Genomic DNA, 22,675 nt, shown 5'->3' with positions numbered 1-22,675 from the left:
ACTATAGCCGCACTATACCTCGAACGGCAGTAGTGTGGCAGTACATTTTTATTTGGCGGAGTAACAGGTGGAAGTTCGCGCATACACATAAACTCTAATATGACGTTCATTAACATCATTATGTCTTATGCCCGAACTCACTATGAATATGGAGCAGTGCAGATGTCGGTCGTAATGGCGCAGATGCATTTGCTACAAAGTCGGATGAACAGTTTAACACAGATAAGAAATTTATAAACTATATATGTAGAGAGAGAAAGTTTCTGATACGTTGCTCTCCACAAATAAAATGAGGTAATAAATATAAAAAACTTTCAACTTTTCACATTGTATCATACGTCGCCATGTCATATTTCTTCCCAACCAATACCTGCGTTATAAATTTCCGGTACTATCGTATAACAGGGAAAAGTTGAAAATTGAAGCAACGAAAGAGATGACACGTGACCCATCCCGACACATGAATTCGAAACGATTCCGAAAATAATCCCGAAAGGAAGGACTAATCCGCTTTAATTAAAAATAAGAACTCCACTACCGAGCCATTGTAATAACGGGGAATTTGCAATTTAAATTCATAAATTGCAACAGATTTCCGAATTAATTATTCTCATTTAAGTAGCATTAATGCAAATTACATCTACATGAGACGACGGAATAGACATAATTTTTTTGCCGCAGGACAAACGCTAACTGAATTATTGAGTTAACAGAGAAAAAATTGCTTCTAACGTGTTTATAACTTAAAAAGTTGCTACTTTGCATTTTAATGTGTGATTTGCATTGCATGATTTTTCCCCTTAAAGCTCTCTGACCCCGCACGAGATTCTTATCTACACAAGTTACTTTATTGATTAAAAAAAAACAATAAATTTCACCAATCGCTTAAATATTTTATTTAGACCAATCGACTAGAATTAGTTCGTTTATTACCAATAAAATTCATTTTGTCCTTTCCGAAAAACTCATTTAATTTGACGCCGAAATGAAATACTACTTTAAAAGATTATGTTTGCCGAATCTTATTAAGACATCTCAATATTTCTGCACTTTCAACATCTCAATATGAAATTTTGTCGGAAACTGTCGCTCACAATATTTGCTCGATTTTTCTTTAATACAACATAAAGAGATTTTTTTTGTTTACATGATCAGGCTAAAAATCTTACGATCTAGATATAAGGACGCAAAATAAAATGTTCTTAAAAGTTTATTTAAAAGTCTCATTCAATTCCTATGTTTTTTAAAGTCTTTAAAGAGACTTCGCCCATTTTTAATTTTTGGGCACACGCGTTGAGAAAATTGAATTAAAAGGCAAAGCTCGCATATCCGTTACCCCTCGAAATAAAAACCTCTACCCCAGTCGCTGATAATCACAGGGGATGATAACGTATTTATTTACTTTTTTTGTATGAGTTTACGGTTTACGCGACAAAGATTTTAATTTTGCTTAAAATGTTTACGTATAATTAACCCGTCGATAATGTAAATTTGAAGTATCCCTTACAACAATATTGTCGGTGCTTCACCCTTTTGTGAAACATGTTTATCCGAGAGAGATTTTATTTAGCAATAAAAGTACATTTCAAAAAACAAATTAAAAAATCCATAATTCTTCTGTAGTACAATACGTACATTACTTCACACCCAATTGCTCTTTTACGGTGATTTTTTTTAAATTATTGTAGGTGGTATATGTCGATATAACACTATCATATCTTTCCGAGGGAAACGGGAAATAGAATTTTCCAATAAGCTTAATACTCAACCAAGCCTACCTAACCCCTATCAGTGTAAAAATATCCACTAAAATTGTAAGTTAGATCTGTGAAATTTATTCAAACACGAGGAAAATTATTCAGGAAGGAATATCTCAAATTTAAGTAAACTCTCTAAAACATGAAACATCCCACATTACCATTGTTTCTTAAACGCAAATGAACATTAATAATTGAAAGCATAATAACTTGCAGCTTTGGCATAAATTATGAAATTAATTATTTATATTTATACAAAGTAAAAAAAAAATGACAATAATTTATTTATAAGTATCTGAAATAGATGAATGCTGTCTGAAATAAGATTCAATCATTTGAAGGTAGAAAACTTAAATTGAAGCGTATTCAAATAATATTAAAGTCGTTATCATTAATTAAAGTGAACCAGATTCTTAAGAGATTTAGTTGTTAGTGTTTCTGATTTTGTTCAATATTAACTTGAAACAACTCTCCGAACTTTACGTCTAAATGTAATAAAATAAAATCTGGACGAAACACAAGATATCTGGAAGTTTGCAAAAGAGAACATTTCAACTCACATGCTTAAATTCCCACATTTAGTTATAAATTCGTGAAGTTGTACTTACACCTTTTATCTCGTTCCGGAGTTTAAAAATATGATTTTATTGCGCCGCTCTGACATTTCGTACAATTCCCCAGAAAAATGGCATTTCTTGCATTTTGTCCACACCGAAAATGTCTAGGTGTGTAGATGATTGAAAACGTAAATATTATTCAACAAATTGAATAATTGTCCACTTCCAAAAAATATTCAGGGACGTATAAGACTTAATATAAACTAGCACAGGCCTAACGTAGGAATTACTGATTACAAAGTCAATAAACGAATCACGCGAAATGATTTATTCGTGTAACTAAAACCGTCGGAAATTTTTTCCAGAGAAAAAAATCTATATTCCGATCGTATTACTCACACTTAATAATGTTATTAAAAATTATGAGAGTGCTTGGTGGGGACCCGGCGCATCCGCCATAAATGTACCGAAATAATTTATCTCAAATGACGACAATTTCAATCGTTGCTTTACAAAAATAAACGCAACTAAGCAACAGTCGTAAAACGGTGCCTTTATGGCAAAGCTGTAATGGAAGATGTTTCGGTGCGATTTAAATCAATGCGTGGCATTTATTTTAAATAGTTGTACCAAATGAAGAATAAAACGCCGATTAGACAAGGACTCGCCAATATTTACTACTTTTATGGTTTCCCAAAGGAATTTTCGATAATGCGAATCTTTACTGCCATTATTAGATTAGTGCATTTTTCAATTAATTAGGATCGTTTTTAAGTTACAAGATTATTTTGCTTGAGGGGTTTCCCCCTAAATAGCCACAACTATGCCTGAATAATTACCAATTTTCTATTGAAACCGCGCATTGTTTCGACTTGTGTGAACCGCCCTAAACAAACAGAAACCCCAGACTTTTCGGGGGAGATCTATTTTTGCGATACATTCGGACTCGGCACAAATTTATTTGGAAATGTTTAAAATAGAACCCGTTCATTGTGGGAATATTTTTGTGAAAAGATGTTTACAAGCGGCACGACCCGAAGTTATTTAGGGGATGTGCAAAAACCCATTCAAAACCTCAAATTTCGTTGTGAATTTTTAACAGTAAAAAAATCTGAATAGATTACGTACCGAGATATTAATACGTAAGTGAACGATAATCGAGATAAGCTTTTCTACAACCGTAGAGAAGAGGGTTAGCATAAACATGACAAATATGGTTCTTCGCACGCGATTCGCCGATAAAGCGTTTTTAAAATAATGACACAATTTCTGAAATCTGATGAATAAATACTATTACGCTAATTTTAATTGGAATTCATATAGGGGAGTATCGATTTAGAGATTAGCGAAAGTAATCTCCCCGACCCTTAGGAGTGACTTCAGCAAAACATAACTTCTGTTGTTACCGAGGGATTTTAACGCGAGAATTTCGACGATTTAAGAGTAACCTTATCTTATTTACAGCGGCTATAACGTTGTCATTAAGCCTAAACACCACTTCAGTTTTCTAACCGAATGAATATAGATGCGACCTTTCTGCATAAGAAAGTCGTTAACAAAACCTAAAATTGCCGTTCAAATTTGAATTTCGATTACACGCATGCAAAGCAGAATCGAGGAAAGATAATAGTACCACCCAAACAAAAATATACTACCTCACGATCAAATTTATTCAATTTTGGAAAAAAAATTCAAATCGTCACGTTTGATCGTTTGAAATTTGAAAAATCTTTATTTCAAACAATTACAATACAATATTTGAATAAGAAAAACAAAATCTTCGAAAATTTGAGGCACAGCTTTACATGATTACACGTGACTACAGACTAAGATTACATAGCCTAACTTGAATCTGCGAATTGCAGTGTTATTGGACCGTGCCAAGGGGCAACGGTATGGTCAAATGTTAGTAAAAATGACTCATTCATATAGGAACCGTTCTCGAGAAAAGTAATTTTTGATTTTGCCGGAACTGTTGAAACACTGCACAGATATGTACCTCCATTCGTTAGGTACTTCATCACAGTTCACAGTTTGTTTGTTTTTTTTTGTTGTTGTAACATACTATATAATAATTATTAATTATTAATTTTTCTAAATTAATTATTAATAATCATTACATATACATATATTTTAATCTGCCCTACAGGCTTTCGGATTCCTCATTACAATTACTGTACATGAACATAAAAATAACAATTCCAAAAAAATACATTTTTATTTCTATCCCCCACCACTTTCGTTTTCTATTCTTTCCCTCCTCGTCCATATCTCTTTCATCGATCTTGTCTTCATTCAGTATTTTTCCGCGTTCCTTTCTCGCCGTCTCTTTCCATTCCACATGTGCTCAATTGTCTCTCTCTCCTCATAGCACGTTGTGCACCTCCTTTCCTCTCCTTCCATCCAACACCCGTTTTCTCTCTCCTCGTTCCCAGATCTAAATCTCGCCATCATTTTTCTTTCTTTTGCACTCTTTCTAGCAGATGCTCCGAAATTTCCCCTGTCATACACCTCTCATATCTTCTATTGTATCTGGATTCTTTAATTCTTTCCCTTCTTTCTTGCTTGTCTGTGTCTTTATCCCTTTCACTCAGCTCTACTTTTATCCATCTTCCCTTTCCACTTCTTCACTGGCATACTCGTTTCTCTAATAGTATTTCTCACTCTTCCCTTCCTTCCATTTTGTCTTCAAACTTGGCCGCTCTCTTTCCCGCTTTCACTCTCAGCCTATTCTTCTTACACTCTTTCCTCACTATGTAACCTAGAGTTTCTCTGTCCACTCCTAGCACCCCTCTCAAATATTTTTCTTGCACTTTCTCTACATCTTCTTGTTCCTTCCATCCTCAGATCTATGCCATTTACATCAACATAATCTCTATCATGCTCTCAAACATCTTCATTCTCCTCCTGAAATCACCTCCCCACTTTCTCTCTGCTATTCCCCAAACACGTCCCACTACCTTATTTGCTTTCCTCACTATCTCTCTGATATGGACCTTATCCGTGGCTCTTTCGTTGAATGTGTAACCCAAGTATTTGAACTAGTTTACTTGTTCTATTTTCGTTCCTTCGCAATTCCACTCATTCTCTTCACTCTTCCTCTTTCTTCTATTGAACACAATCATTTTCGTATTCACAGCATTCACTTCTAGCTTTTTCTTCCTCACGTACCTCTTGATCATTTCTTTCATTCCCAGGCTCCAAACTTTCTCTCTATGTACCACACTCCCCGCCGATTGTGCTTTCTTTAACATTTCATCCATATCTGGCACATATATCGTAAATAGCAGGGAGTAAGCGGGCAGGCCTGACTCACTCCCTTTGTCCTCTCAAACCATTCACCTTATTTTGTTCTTTGTTCTTGCGTTACGTTTCTTTTCTTCATCGAAGATGGTACATCTTCTAATTTACAACGTGCATTTAAAGACTTGTAAATTTGGACATTATTTTTGAGAATTGTGACACAAAAAATATATACAGGTATTTCAAATTTTTGTAATTTATTTGAATGTGAAAAATAAAATAATCGAAAACGTCTGTCATACCTTTTTTTTTCGTATCCCACCTCCATCAATTATTATTATAATTAATTATAATATAATATTATTATTATAAATAACCACACACTAAGATTCCCATAAAGTATCTTTAAATTTACAAATTACAGTGATGCTGATGTTGATACCAAGAGACAGCAGCACGGTGAAATGTTAGTAGCGGTGACTCATTCATATAGGAACCGTACTAACTGACCACAATTTTTTATTTATAATTTTTTTTTTAATAAGTTCTGAAATCGTTACATTTTTATTGTTCATCGACGATCGGGCCGCTAATTAACAAAGTGTATTTGAAAATTTGTAAATTTCGACTTTTTTGAGAATTACGGCCCGAAAAAATTATATTCGAAACTATCACAATATTGTGAAAAATTAATATTAGTGACTATGTCTTTATAAACAAATTTTTGTATGGAACAACAATTGTAAAATTTCACCATAATTTTTTGAGAATATTTTCGGTTGAATTAAATTTCCTCAACACTGGAAGCATCATGAATTCATGACGGAGTTTATTTATGAGATTTTTAGTCCGTCGCCAAGCAAAGAAGTCTTCCAGAACGAATTTCTTTTTAAGTCAAATGACAAAAAAGTTTCTTAGATGATGCGGACGCATTCGAGGACACCTATTACAATAGACGTCAAGGATGACATGAAAGATTATTCAATACTGACTGGCTTTCATATTCATTTCTAAAATTTCAAACGTGATTACAAAATGATCATTGTAGAAAATGTACCGACAAATAAAGAATTAAATTAATCGGACACTATAAAATAAATCTCGAATATAGATTAATTCAAAACCGCTAACATAGACTGGGATATTGGGAATGAACGTGGAATATGTTATTAACAGATTAGAGTCGATGGGAATTCATCGTAAATTAGTTGTTACGGAAATGTTTTCCATGCAAACGCTCAAGCTCGCCTCTTTTTCCAGGCGAGTGTGCAAAAAATGCTATTTTGCATAAAGAAATTAAATTATCATCTCATCAACACGGTATCAACAGGTACGGATTAATTTAGTTAATTTTTTCAAGGCATCGCTTTCCATAAATTGAGATATGTTGAAACGTTGTCAGACTTGACAGGTGCATCGTCTAATTTCGTTTGTCAAAATTGCGTAAATGTAGGTCTAATGTGTAATATAGTGTGAACGATGGGATTTTGGAATGGAGTTTTGGATAAAGCAGAATATAATAATATCGGTGTCGATTACAATAAAATCCAAATAGGACGTAGCTGTAACTCACAGTAAGCCGGTCCTTATATTGATCTCCGGACAACTGAACATCAGGTCAAATCTTCCGGTGGTCTTCGTGTTCCATTATACAACACGGCAATAACTTATCAAGAGCGATTTGTAATAAAATGATTTTAGTTGGTATTAAGAGGAGCTCGGTGTTCGTAAAAAGAAATACATTTCCGTCGCAGATCCAATATACGGAGAGAATTAACTGTCTGTTCTAATAAGATAATCCGTATTGGCCAATCGGTGGATGCAATATTTGTAATTTGGTCCTAAACGAGATTTTTATCGGAAGAGGTGACTTACCTCTGCTGAATTGATTGTAGTTCTTGATGACGTTCTCTGCGTTTTTGCGCGCGATGTAGAACCACTCCGACGTGTTGCTGAGATATTTGTACTCGACGGCCAAATCTTTGACAAGAATGGTCCCCTCGGGCAGACGATAAGCGTACGGACAGAACAGCCAATAGTCTTTGTACTGATACTGGTCGTAGCAGTTTCCCGCGGCGAAGATGTCATTATCAAACTCCACCATGGAAAAAACGGAAGCGTGGAGTAAATACTCGGACATAACGACCTCCGGGTCGGCATATTTCCATATGCGAGTCAACATGTTGGCTCGATTTACGGCCACATCGGCTTCGACGCGGAATCTTTCTTGTGCGTAACGATCTACCACTCCTTCGCCCAGATTCAAATCGGTGCCGGCCGTGCAGTTCTCCCCCAACAAATGCTGGGACTCCACGATGCGTAAAAAACGAGTAACGATGTCTACGTGGCCGCTGCGAGCACTCTCGGTGGCTGCCTTTTCCGACGATATTTCCACCTCTTCGTCGAAATCACCTTCGACGAATGAGCCGTGCGCGTTTACGTCGTGCCCTTGCGACTCTCCGGGGCTCCCTTTCTTGGACTCTCTTTCCGACCCTCCTGACGATTTATTCTTCTTTTTGCTGTCGATATGATTGAGGGCTCGTTCGCCCATGTACAACATGCTCTTGTCCACATGCTGCCAACTGCTGTTCCCCAGGTTCGAGCCCACTGTCACCTTCCTTCCGGATTTGGTCGCGTTGCTCTGACCCTCCTCCGGAGACAGATTAGTCCGGTTTTTCCCGGACAAACTTACATTTTCACCGAAAGGACCCTCCGTCCCTCGGCCAAACCCCGACTTGTCGACGGACGAGTCTTCACCGTGACGTCGTCCTCTCAACAGGCGCGTCCTCGACCGACCGTGCCTGATGTTCTGAACCTCCAAAGCCGTCTCCTCTACGACCAACAACAACAATGACAACAACAGAAATACGTTCATACTACGACTAGTCGAAACAACCATAATTTACATGTCAGACAAGTACACATTTAACAGCGACACGACATCTTCAAAAGTTAGTCAAAGTTCTCAAAAGTCTGTAAACTACCCCAAAGTACCCATACGAGCAGCGAGGAGGTCTCCCCTCCTTTGGAGGAATTTTTTTGCAACTGTGATTCTCGCCGGCGTGATTTGAACGCGTCTGAGTGCTGGGGGTGGCGCGTCCGAGCGATTGCGAGGCCGGCAGAGAACTAGTGTTCTTGCGGGGGTGGCTCCAGGATGCAGGGATTCGCGAGCGCGCCACCTGGTTACAAGATGCGACAACCGCGCACGCGTCTGCTTCTTGTCACTCAAATTCACATCTATAACGAAAGTGTTCTTGTACTTTTAGATTTGTAACGACTGCCAAAGACTCGGTCAAGTTACACGACAGACAGAACGTCGCCGTCTAGGCCTTCGCACCCCCAGAACAGACCTGTTGCGCTGGTGCGTTAGGGCTTTACAAGTGCACGCGTTTCATTTTTAAAATGCCTTTTCTGTCCTTCACACGACACTCAAAATATGAAGCGCAGACAAATATCGCAAGCACGGCCCTCCCTCAACAAACGAGAGATTGATTCGAACCGCAAAAACAGAATTTCAATAAAGACTTAAAAGCAAATCAAACCTTCCATCCAACAAACTCAATTTTAGTTCTACACTGAAGAGTGTCCACATATGCTAAAATTAAATTAACATAAAGTTCACTTACTGCTTTGTTTAACTTTACACGGCATAAATTTTATTTTAAATAAAAAATCTGTTGCAGCACTTTTATTCGGAAGCTTTCCAGTCTCAGATTTCTATCTAGACTAGACGTCAGTCAAATTAATAAAAATTACTCGAACTTGTGGAAACTTATCTGCTTCATCTTTAATTCCACTTAACAAGCGTAACAAAAATTCACTTCATTTATTGACGTTGATTGAACCATCTTCTATAATTCAACGTATTTTTAAAATATTTGCACATTCGACTCAAAAAATAACCAACAATTAATATTTTAATTAACCATTAACAAAACATCGTAATATTGTTCACCTGACGTTGCATCATCACATTTTACTATTCACAATTAATTATGCAGCTTCAATGTAAACATATTGAAAATGCTTTAACGCATTTTCAAAAACAGAACTTTTAAACATAAACTATATGGCTATAGCATAAATTAAAGGAGTACAGAATTTGTTAGCTGTGAGCGGCGCCTCCACCATAAATACTACAACTTCAGAGAAGCGTATTTCCAAATTTTTCTTTTTAGCTCTTCTACGAGTTCAAAAAGGAAACGATTTCAAACACATTTCAGACAAACACGAATGTTTTCGATCTTTACGTAAGACATTTATTTACCAACGACAAAGACGAGCAAAAATATTTGTTTTGTGGGATGTATATTCGGATGAGAACATTCTTCTAATTCTTTCAGAATATTTTCACATTCCTAAATTTAAAATGTACGTTTTGAGACACGACTCGACCTCCCTTTCACCGATGATAATTTATAAACAAAACATTTTTCCAAATAATACTAGCAAATATTATTATGCTATAAAACAGTTAGTGTTGTTTTTGTTTGAAATATAATCATAAGAAAGTAAGAACAATCTGATTATCTGCTAATGGCTTCATTATTAAATTATGAAGGAGCTGCTAATTCGGTTGTGAGGGTTTTATTATTGCAAAATAAATTTTCCAAATTACTGTACAGTAACTCCACCTGACATAAATAAAATTAACATAATTATTATAAAATTTTGCCAGTTTCGTACAGAAAATAATAGCATTTTATTCAGCTGCAATAATTTATACAAAAGCTTCCATTTTAATTCAACCTTGTCTGCATTAGTTATGTCATTTTTCTATTTACCGCGGTGAGAAAAAAATTATTTCAAACACGAAAACTACGTGAACAGTTACGACTCGTAAATATGTTGAACTGCACGACATGTGAAACTCTGTCTTCAGTTCACGATCCCTGTGTTAGAAATCTTTAAATTCTACACTATTTAATAATACAGAATTACAAAATTCAGTTTTAAATATAAATTTTGATAATATCAAAATCATGGTGAGCAAAATAATATTTCGAAATTGCGTATTTATTGGGAACAGTGATTACTGATTATATATTTATTTGTGTATTTATTATCTTTCCGCTGTCAAATGACCACGAACAATTTAGTGATAATGGATTAATTAATGCAATTCCAAAATAATTCGCAAATTAATATTGAATAAAAGTTATTGTTTCTGTTTCACGGAATTTTATTTTTTCCTTCAATAATTACATTTCACCACTTGTCCCACCTATTTTAATTTAAATATTAGTTCCTTGTTCAGCAAAAAGTGTAAAAGTTCGAACATTTTTCATTCTGTCAAATATTATCCTGTCCGGATCAAATCTGAGACAGTTGATCTGAAAAAATTCCATCAATTCACATTTATTGGTCCATGATTATTTTAAAACAGGGAGAAATGTAAAACATGTTTTCATTTATAAATTCCGCAGAAAAAATGTGTTTTCTTAATTCAATTCAAATCAGGTTTAAATTGTAACATTCGATGAGCTGTATCCGAAATGGCGGAAGCTCGACGACGCCATTTTATCCGCTAGGAGCGTAATATAGGGAGCCTCGAGGCCAAGCTTAAGGCTCCATAATTCGCATATTGCGAACTTAATATTAACTTATTGTACGTCAAATTAATCAGGAGAATGAGCCGAATCGAACGAGCCACTAACCATCACCGTATCTTCAATATTAAGCGAAATATTATGCCACCGGAACTGGTTTGGACAGGCCAAAAACACAAAATTTTCTATTTCAAATGGAAGAAATCATTCAATAATAATATGAATATGTATAACACGTAGTGTGAATACCAACGGAAATAAGTGTCACTGCAATATATCGGGTGCCCCAAAATTCGCGAAACAGCTTAGCAGTACGTTGTTAAGTAGTCATTAAAATATCAGGTAAAAATGTAAAAAAAAAATCAATCTTCTTTTTTGTACACTACATTTGTTACACTAAATGTGGCAACATTAAAACATTCTATGTTTTCCAATAGTCTGCAAATATTTCATTTTTGTTGTATCCATGGAAATAAGAAAGAAAAATCGAAGCCATGTTGCCATACGTTCTTTTAGGTAAAACCGACATAAAATCACTTGTTGCAAATGCTGGAAATAATGAAGTAAATATGTAATTGCAAACCTGATCACAAACATTCAGAATTATTATACCTAGTATTGGCTAATAAAAAACAAATGGTCAAAATCTTTTTTAATATTTAAAATAAACGAGGTCAAATCTGCACCTTTTAAGCCCCCATATCTTTTTTTTTTTTGTTGTTTTTCTCATAATTTCCCAAGATGAGTTGACATTGTCCCACTGAGTTGTTCCGCGAATTTTAATGCACCCGGTATAAAATTGCTGAATTTTTTAAATAGTTTATGAAACGAAATTTCCTAATGAAAATTATTGCTGAAATTTCATGAATAAAATCATAACTAATTAATAAGTAAAACTTTTTGTGCATTCTACATAAGTTCCAATAAAAACTAACCGTGACTTAATTAGAATAACATAAAAAATACAGGGGCATTATAAATGATTGTCCCATCGCAGGTGGCTGTGCGCTATGCTTTAGGTGCGCCGCTACGCCCACTAGTTGTTACAAACATTTATAATGACCCCGTATTTACATCTGCCAACTGCTTAGGTGAGATTGTAATATTGTTTGGATCTGACATATTTTATACAAATAAATATATTGGTCATTATTTAATCCAACACCTGTCATTGAACTATTTGTATAGTTCAAAAATGTTCTAACAAAACTCCTTAATGCGGACACATCTCAGTACGGACAAAACTTTGGCTCCCTAGAGTGTCGGCATTATAGAGGTTTCTCTGTAATAATAATTTAATAAATACACCCTTAATTAGAAACCCCAAATCAGTAAGTTACGGAGAAAAGGTTCCATTATTATTCCAGATTGCTCTTTCAACAAGTGAAACTTGGAAGGAACTAACTGTTAAAAATAATTTAAAAAATGATGAACTGTTTTAAATGTTCGCCGACCACAATATTGTTCATAGCTATGGGGAAATAATTGTTGCGGAATTAATCAGATAAATTAAATGAATTAATTAATATTATTGAAACTGTACTCTTAAATATCGAGCCCAGTGTGTTTGCTGCAACCATGGTAACACTGCTGCCCCATACCACCGACACGGCGCCGTCGCTGTCCGGGAAAAAGAATCGTACCATGTGAAGGGGCTCTTAAGGTCAACCTCCAGACTTAACAATTACCTGTGAAATCGCCACCGACAAATAAAACGTGGATAAAACTACGATTTCATTCGTATAAAAGTACAGTGGAGATAATTCGAAAGCGATTCATATCAAATTACACACGAAATAATAACGGTGGTAGCACACATCTAAAAAGAAACAAATTCTGAACGTTTACACTATAATGTGGTAATTAAATGCGATAACATTACAAATAAATTTAGGAAGAGAAAGCTCCAAAATTATTAATTAAGTGAGTAAAATAAATCAACGAAATGACGAAATTGTTTTCAGAGAGTACCGAAACAAGAGCAACATTCGGAAAACGTGTTGTGTGTCGAATAAATCATTCACAAATTCAATTAAAGGTTCAGCAAATCTGAAACCGTTTAGAAAGTTAATGAACGAAAAGAACTCCCCGAACTGTCAAAATTTAAAATATTTTTTTCATTTTGTAGTGTTATATTAACCGCAGAAGCTTGAATTTGCACTAAAAATTGTTATTGCAAACATGGAGCCTAAATCAGCTCTGTTTCGTAAAGCTGCCTTTTTCGATTAAACGCGCGATAACGCTAAAAACGTACGTACGCAGATTAAATCTCACACGCTACGTATGAAATTAAAATCAAGGGTACAAAACATAACTTCTACCCTTTCTACATCAAAAATGAGTATAATTTGGCAATATAAAAAATTCGTTGGTAAGCCTTTTTGTTTTACCTCGAATTTAGAGTTACGCCAACTCTACACTATTCATCAAATTAAATATTAATTTAACAAACACCAGACATTAGTCGTGTCGATCGAGTAATAAGCATGAGTTTTATATTAATTATTTACGGAGCTAGTCGAAGCTTAACAGACGGAATTACTAAAAATACCACTTGGAAATTATTTCTATTTGTTCTCCTAGTAGTCTTTACCACCGTAATTTGAACCGAATAAGATGTTTCCTATTTCACCCATTACATCAATTATTCTACTTCACATTACGGAGCCATCTGACAGATTTGATTTGTAGTTGTATTTACGACTAGTATTGTTCATAAACTTGTAACAAGAGTATTCCTTTTATTCTCTTAGTTTATTGGGAACTACATTATCTAAAACACTATCCACTAGTGTTTATAATTTCACAAATTATACACATAACTTTTTTGTTAATCAATAAAATACAGTAATATACGGGAACCTACTTATACCGGGTGATTCAGTTTGGTATTCGCGGCCCTACATCTTATTTGTTTTAAGAAAAAAGTATAGCAAACCATATATATTTGTAAATCGCTTGTGAAACTACAATAGATGATGTGGTCAAATCTTCTCTACGATGAAATATGTCAAAGTTAAGACAGTCAACTTTTTTTTTTAAATAGTACACTATACATTTCTTAGCCTATTCTTGTAAAGCTTTTTTTTCTACATTTGAATGTGTAAAAAAAGTTGACACTTACATCAGAAAAAATCGAGAAAAATAATAAAATATGATTTAATTTATTCGAAAGCGTTATTTTCTAAAAAGAGCTAGTAAGCCAAACATTTGTAAATTCGCATTATGTTGGTTCCCTGCATGTCACTATTTACAAGATAACCACGTAGCCAAAAAATAAAATGATTTGACCTTGTTTGTTTTCAAGCCTCGGGTGCGCCTCGGCCAGAAAACTGAGACTCGGACCAAATACCAAATCCATACTGAATTTACTATGCTAAATTCGCGTTATGTTGGTTCCCTGCATCTCACTATTTTAAGAATTACATAGCCAAAAAATAAAATTATTTGACATCCTAAATTTACTTTATTCGAATATGTATTAGAATTTACACATTCGAATTTTACATAGTCTCACCTATTCAAATATTCGAATAATTCGAATACGATTCCCAAGACTCATCATGTCATTCATGCACTATCAAAATTCAACAACATATTGGGTGATTCAAAATGATTGTGGCGAATTATGACAACTATGTACGAAAATTTACGTGGCAAGTGTGTGGATAGGGTAGAGTTGACATTTCCTTGACAGTTCATAGTCGCGCAATTTTGTAAGTTGTCAAATCAATGTGTAATGGAATTGAAAAAATCAAATGCACGCTTATGAAATGTCATACAAATGTCAACTCTACCCCATTCACACAGTTGCCACATAAATTTTCGTACATAGTTGCCATACTTGGCCACAATCATTTTGAATCACCCAATATTTTCATCATGTATGCATTCAAAGCGGTATAGTCAGGAAGAAGTTAGGTTTCGAAGCCAGATGTTATATCATAATTATTTATTTAAATGTAGGTTATAACATAGCTAATTATTTAAATGAAGGTACTTCAATAATTGACGCTATTAATGTCAAAATTCAATTGTCTCCATGGCTAACTAGCATTTTTTAGAAAATAACACTTTCGAATAAATTAAATCATATTTTATTTTTTTTCTCGATTTTTTCCTATTGCAAGTGACAACTTTTTTTACACATTCAAATGTACAAAAAAAAGGTTTACAAGAATAGACTAAGAAATGTATAATGTACTATTTAAAAAAAAAACTTGACTGTCTTAACTTTGACATATGTTATCGTAGAGAAGATTTGACAACGTCATCTATTGTAGTTTTATAAGCGATTTACAAATATATATGGTTTGCTATACTTTTTTCTTAAAATAAAAAAGATATAGGGGCGCGAATACCAATCTGAATCACCCGGTATACTGTTACGATATATGTATGTAAAGTGATGAACTAGTTGGTATCTTGTCTGGTACAAACTGCTTTGTAAGTGTTTGGAAATTATATTAAAGAGAACTGTATCCGCTAACAACGGAGAGTATATTACAATATAATTTCCGGGTAAAAACCCATTTAAACTCTCTAAGATGCGACTGAGCGAACTGAATGTGTGTGATAGTGGCTTTATTAAGTTTTCGAGGTTTTATTTTTACCTCATCATAGCCACACTTGAGAAGAAACTTCAGAAAGTATATTTTCTCATGCGTTCTAAATGTGCCGCAAAATTTTAACACTGTCGATAATCGTAATATTTCTCTTATCTATAAAATTATAATTGTCTACGAGACTACGAGTTATCTGACGTTCAAAATGAGCAATTCAATTTAAACGATATTCTAAACAAACGGAACAATGTGTTACACTTTGGAACAAATGAAAAATTGCAATAAACGTTTTAAAATTTGTTGAATTAAAATTCATTTCCTTTATACTTCATCATTTCAATTCCACAAATATGTATCAATACTGAAAGCTGTCCTATTACGTACGAGATTTTATCTTCTTTTCTGATTTATTACCATACATCCTTGAAACTAATTCGAAATTTGCGAAACATAGATATTAAAGAATCAAAAAAAATCTACTAGTGTTATATCGTCTATTAAAAAATGAAGAATGGGAAAAGTTTTGTGACGATTTTTTAACATCGTCGAGCTAATTCTGGAAAACTTTCGTACAACAACGACCAAGCAGACTTGATCGCACGTATATTGAATTATTACAATAAAAATTGTTAGAGAAAAACAATCAAGAAAATATTTTTATAGATTTTACATGGTATGGATTCTGCGTTACATTATGTATAGAGTTGATGAATAAATCGATTTCTCAAGAAACTCTTTAAGTAACAGGAACGAAAGAAAATTTTCTATACTTTTGATTTTTCAACTAACTACATTGAAAAGTCTGGAAAATATCCACACAAAACTTGGTTCATAATGCGTTCGACATTTTGACCTGTCAATTTTAAATATTTTACTACTTATGCTTTTCAACAATTCGTAATTTGTGGTTTTAGTTTGTTTCTTATTAAAGAAGCTTAAAAATGGATATCTCAGGAACCACAGGCCAAAGGTCGTAGGTCCTACTAGTACATGGGTATACATCAGAATTTAATGGTCTATTCAAATCTGTAAGAAAAATTAGGGATTGCCACTTAAAAAATTTGGCGATGACGTCATTGAGCGGAAATGGAAAAGGGGCAAAATAAAACTAAAGGAAAATGTTTCTTTAAAAAAAAATAAAATTGACCTGTCCGTGTTTTAAAAAGAACCCGGATAGGTTGCTCCAGGTAATATCTGTTCACGTTGGAATGAACATCAGTGGTGCAAATGACCTGACCTGTACGATTTGCACCACTGATGTTCAATCCAACGTGAACAGGATATAGAGTGCAAGAAAATATTTGCATTATTCCAAACTTTTGGCTCTCACTGTATATAAAAATATATATTCTGACTGGTTGGCACCCTTTGATTTGAGGAAGGCATAAAAGACAAAATTAAATACTAAACTCAAAAGTCAAAATACGGCGTGATCAACAATAATTGAGTCTGTTGGCAATGAAACAGTTGAAAAGTGCTGGTGTTTTTTGTCTCGTAATTTGCGCTGACTGAATTTTTTAACTTGAGACGACATTAAAATTTCATTGTAACAACAGACTCAGTCATTCTTGATCACACCGTAGATTACCGTGTTAAAAACAGGAAGCAGGATCGCAGTCACATGTTATTACTTCCTTTAAAAGTTGGACCAAAAAAACTTTTGTCACTGGCGGGCCTAGTCGCCTAGTGTTCTACCAACTATGGTAGATAAAATCACCAAAAAAATAAAACAGTCGTAGAGGGATCCCACTACTGACATTAAAAAGAAAAAAATTGTACCTCGCAATTTATCGTATTAATATGCAAATCCGTCAAATTTTGTTGATCGTAAACGCACATACAAATGTCCTGAAATATTAAAACTAAATAAATTTGAGCTGACAGGTACAAAAAAAAAATTAACAACTCATGACAGTCACACTACAATAAATTACAATTAAAATTCTTCTATTTTACGCCATACTTGACAATATGGACCACATTTACATTCATAGCCTGTGTTTTAATTATTTTTTGTGCAACTGATGTTAACTTTTATGTTTATTGCGGATCACATTTCATCCTGGAGCACTACGTGGACTGATTCAAATGCACAGTATTGTACCGGAAGTAATTGTATTTCATACAGCGGAAATTCCATTAAAGTAGACATATTCAAATAATTTTTCACAAGCATATCTATAATTTCCAGTCAGTTATTACGAAACAAAATCAATAAATACTGCGTACAATTGTGCAAAAAATAAAAACAATATTTGTACAGAGCTAGTCGGGTCTGCTTGAATTGCTCAGTCAAATGTAATAACACCAAAAAAGTGTTAAATATGTAAATAAAAAAGGACAGCTCGATAATAAAAATGTTTTATGTTAATAAAACCAAGTGTTTTATTTCGATAGTATTTATTTATTTATCATTACACGATCCATCCGAGAATTCTGAAGATGAATCCGCCAGGGTTGGACTCATGCTGCTTTCGGGTGTCAAATAAATAGAGAATTGATTTGGAATATCGTGGAGACATCTACAACACAATATCAGAATTAACTGTATTCAAAAAAAAAAAAAAAAATCAATGCAAGATATGTATTAATTTTGACGCAAAAATTAGAACCTTTTTAGAAACAATAGTCCAAATAAATATATAATTATAATCATAGGAATGGTAAATCTATATTAGGAAGTTTTAGTAAAGGACTTAACAAAAATGGGATGCTAATAATAATAATAATGTTACTTCACACTGGTTATACATTTTCTTCTCTTTCTTCACATCTCAAGAAAGAATTTCAAAATCAACACAACTAAACATCAACTGCATAAAAATAATTGGAATGTCAACTGATTAAAATTGAAAAAAATTGTAACAAAACAGAAATTCTAATATGTAATAAGAATACAAGTTGATGTTTGCCTACAGAAATGGTTTCAATGTGGTAACATGTCATGCATAGCATGATGAGCAGTCCATAATTTGGCTTGTTCTTCGAAGGCTTTTCTATTCTTCAAATACATATTTCCAATTTCCGGTTCCATACAAACCTACAAGATTAACCTGTGAGCAATTGGGGTTGTTACAGTAGAACATCGTACATCACAAAACGGATCTGTGAGCAATGACTGTATGGAAATCAAGAGCTTACTGATGGTTAGTGCCAATGACCAATTATGGTGGATAGAATCGATACCAATATCGCCGTGTCTTGACACGTTCGGGTGAAATATCTTCGTTATAAATCTAACAATCGGGGGATCTAGAGGATAGGACCTTGGTACTTGAATGTAGAGAAAAAATAAACCACCCTCGTAAGGACTTCCAGCTGGTCCTTCAATTGTGGCCTGCCAGTGACAACAATTAACATCGAGCGGCATCGCTTCGATTCCATCCAGAGGGTCATTTCTCATCGCTTTGATCTCCGTTCTGAGGCGATGTCTTCGCCAAGAACTTTCCTCCCAATGGGGTGGTAACTTTTGAGCGGCCATTTGTTTGACACATTTCAAACAACACGAACTGAGCATCATCGCTGTATACAACTAGACAAAATGTAATGCATAAAATACGTGTACCAACCAACTTACTTCATACCAGTCTTGGTCATAATTGTCTATAGGCAGCAAAGGCCACCTCAACCGGATAAAATCTTTCCAACGTTCGAATTTTACACACATAAATAGTATCTCGCGCCATCTACTACAAACCTGACCTATACTCCACAAAGAAATTTCATCCAAGTACTGGAACATGTGCATGAGAACTAAAATTTCAGTCTGATTAGTATGTTGATACATCTGTGAAGCGACACCACCTTCGGGCGGGAACAATTCTAAGTTCATGTCAGTATACTGGTGCGTTACAGCAGATAACCTTTGTAATTCTTTTGCTAAAGTGTCAACACGGACAGGAGCCATTTTTCCTACTAATTCGTCATATACAGTTGGCATGCTCTCCTGACTGTTATCAACAGGTTCGTCGTTTCCAGAGTCGCTATCACTCGACCTCTGTAATAGCAACACAAGACATATATGTTACATCAGATACATGTTACTCTCAAATATCATTATTACTACTTCACATATGTAATATTTCACACAATATTAATTACATATTAAATAAATCAATACAATTTTGTACATCATATTTAATAAAATAATTAAGGCCATAAATTTATCAGAATACATATGTCTATAAAATATAATTTGTCTCTTGGTAACGTCAGAATATTATGTAAATTAGACAAATAATCGTTACTTATAAAACCAATGAGTACATTTAGTATCCATTAAAAAAAATCCTCAAAATGAAATTAACAGAAAAACTAAGAAAAAATCAACCTTTGATGTAAGATTTCAAAGTATTTTTTTAAGATGTAGCAGCCATTCAATTACAAACAAAATAAATGTTTTGATTTTGTACTTTTTCTGTTGGCCTTCACATTACCTAGAGCAACTATACTTGACGAAAAAAGCTTGATTATTAAATTATAATATTAAATGTTCATACTTCAAATGTTAAAGGGCGCTCCAATGTTGGAGCTGTGTTGGGGAAAAGAAAAGCGTGACATGTTGAACAGACTGGATCCTCAAAACATGGTCCATAATAACCGTTGCAAGTGTAACATGATGTCTGCAAAACACACCATACTGATTAAAAGAAAATGAGTATAATTGCAAAACCTACTGATAAAATCACATATAGGTTGGTTCTGTAACCATTTACTTTTAAATGGTTCTCCTTATCTCCATTTTTCAGACAATCTCCATCAGAAAAAGTGTCGCAAATTGCAAAAGTATCCTCCGGCGGCATGATTCTATTTCTGTTTCCAATATCCAGTTACATGTAAACAGATCTACTAACCATTTTACTGTAGCGATGTCGCGAGTGCAGATTACTGAAATAATCGTACTTTAAGTGGTGTAAATGGTACGAAAAATTAGGCAAAATTGGTAAAAATTGTCAAAATTTCTGGAAAAAGTGAGGTTATGTTATAGGACATAAACAATCTTTACGTTATCGTTCTTTGCCTCAAAAATAGACGATTATTTTAGATTACACTACGGAGATGTTTTGTAATAATTAGTCGTGTTTAACCGCCATGACAACATTTTTACTGACAGCTGAACTTGACACATCCAAAACAATGGGACAGTCACCAAAACTAAGATGGATTTGGGATGAGATTAAGCTAAGGAATCTAAGGATACGCTAAATACTGACACTAAAAATTTTCATTAAGTCTTAACGGGACTCTAGCATAATTAAAATGTAATTTATGAATTGTAAAGAGATGAAAAGATGTATTTACGAAAAACATTTTGAAAAATTGTTCTTTAATACCTACAATGAAATTAAAAAAAAAGGTTGATGAATATCATGCCTTTAAATAGTAGGATATAATTTTTCTAAGTTTGTCTAGGTAATATTTAATGTAAAATAATAAACAGTTTAACGTAATTAAATTTGGTGTTCTTGGTAGGAAATTTTTTTTTAAATTTTATGTCGTAACAACTGTGTTCAAAAACAAAAGAAAATCAATGCAAAAAATGTAAGTAAAATGTAGGATATATGATTGATATACAAAGGAAATATGGTTTTTCAAAATCTTGATTTTTTTATTTTATAAACAATCTATGAGCCAATGGCAGCCATATTTGGTTTTTTACTTACAAGTACATACGTAAAAAGTAAAAACCAAAAATGTTGTCCGTGTTGACGCTGTTCCGTCAGATGTTGTCACCCTAGAAGTTGTCACGTCACCGCTTACATTTCTGTATTGAGTGTTGCATAAATATTTTACACTTCCATTGCACATGAGACATGATATTTAAACGTAACAATTAAATCAAAAATGTAAAACAGGGTTAAATGTTTCTAACATCGTAGGTGGTTGTGCACTTTACTTAGATGGGCCGCTACGGCAACTAGATGTTAGAAACATTTATAATAACCCTGTATAATGGATTAGGTCCTACATACAAAAAATAAAAAGATATATTTTTAAATATTTAATAAATATATTTCCAATTGAATACATGTATTTGAACATTTTAAAATATATTTTTGAAGTTATTAATATATTGCAGACCTTAATTATGGGACAAACAGTACTTCATACTGAATCGTGAATATAAAAATCTACAAAAACGTTTTCTGATCATTTCAGTCTTTCTTTAGTTTCTTTATTTCCTAGAATAACTTCATTGGAGAATAAAAATTACAATAATAATGAGGTATGACGTTATTTGTTTCATTGCTACATTATTTATTAATAAAGAACCAACAAGTGTTTAAATGAAGACAAAACATTAGGTATATTTCTATTAGCTTTCTGATACTATAAATTTATGAAAATTCCATCAAACAAACCCATTATAATGTAATTCATATAATAATTTAAAAAATGTATATTAGTAACTTCACCATGACATTTTAGATAGATGTTGGAACTCAAGTAAAAACACATTTGTATATTTTTTTAATATATTTATTTAAACAACATAAATGATGTAGACATTTTGTACATAAATATTGCTACTGTACAGTAAAAATTCATTTATCTGGGATATTCTCCAAGCCCTAAAACACCCTCGAATGTATCACTGACACATTATTTACACCAACCTACCTTAAGTTTATAGGGGTCACCAGACAGTCGTGTGTCCCTTAAATACTGTAAAGCTTCATATTTGTCCAATATTGACCTACGGTAAAACTGCAAGCAAAGAATAACACCGATAATTATGTAACGAAACATGTAATTATAGGTTATGAGACGAAAACTTACGTTATCGATTGTTAATTTATTTGCAATGTAAGATATCGCATGTGGGGCTGCCATGGCCACGACGATAATCCCAAAACTAGGAATAATTTCATACCACATTGTAAATTCTAATGGTATAAATAATTGTGATATTGACGACCCAACTCCGATCCGTATCTCCTAAATGTCACAGTCAAACGTCAAATGTCAAACATTGGCTGTGGCTACGTTCACGCGCAATTTTT

General features: G+C 33.8%; 2 protein-coding genes across 4 annotated transcripts in view; both read right to left on the bottom strand.

The window, feature by feature from the left end:
- The window catches only part of LOC138140244 (metabotropic glycine receptor), a 139,172-nt gene extending 130,506 nt beyond the window's left edge, over positions 1-8,666 (bottom strand). The window contains exon 1 of the mRNA XM_069061103.1: positions 7,433-8,666. Within this exon, the coding sequence (XP_068917204.1) occupies positions 7,433-8,456 (1,024 nt within the window). The 5' untranslated portion in view covers positions 8,457-8,666. The remainder of the gene's footprint in view (positions 1-7,432) is intronic.
- A 9,388-nt stretch (positions 8,667-18,054) lies between these two features.
- On the bottom strand, positions 18,055-20,878 carry morgue (modifier of rpr and grim, ubiquitously expressed). 3 transcript variants are annotated; one of them, XM_069060718.1, is made up of 8 exons: positions 20,677-20,878; positions 20,348-20,558; positions 20,171-20,293; positions 19,476-19,668; positions 19,249-19,424; positions 18,763-19,203; positions 18,588-18,711; positions 18,055-18,193 (listed from the first exon to the last, which is right to left on the bottom strand). In XM_069060718.1, exons 2-7 carry the CDS (start codon positions 20,471-20,473, stop codon positions 18,598-18,600), a joined length of 1,173 nt encoding a protein of 390 aa, XP_068916819.1. In that variant the 5' UTR covers positions 20,474-20,558; positions 20,677-20,878; the 3' UTR covers positions 18,055-18,193; positions 18,588-18,597. The 3 variants fall into 3 exon arrangements, with proteins under 3 accessions (XP_068916819.1, XP_068916818.1, XP_068916820.1); XM_069060717.1 differs by lacking the exon at positions 18,055-18,193 and having other exon boundaries at positions 18,332-18,711; XM_069060719.1 differs by lacking the exons at positions 18,055-18,193; positions 20,677-20,878 and having other exon boundaries at positions 18,332-18,711; positions 20,348-20,667.
- Positions 20,879-22,675: the final 1,797 nt, after the last annotated feature.

Source organism: Tenebrio molitor, chromosome X (assembly GCF_963966145.1).
Source record: "Tenebrio molitor chromosome X, icTenMoli1.1, whole genome shotgun sequence".
NCBI classification, from domain to species: Eukaryota; Metazoa; Arthropoda; class Insecta; order Coleoptera; family Tenebrionidae; genus Tenebrio; species Tenebrio molitor.
This window is presented reverse-complemented; position numbering and strand designations above follow the sequence as displayed.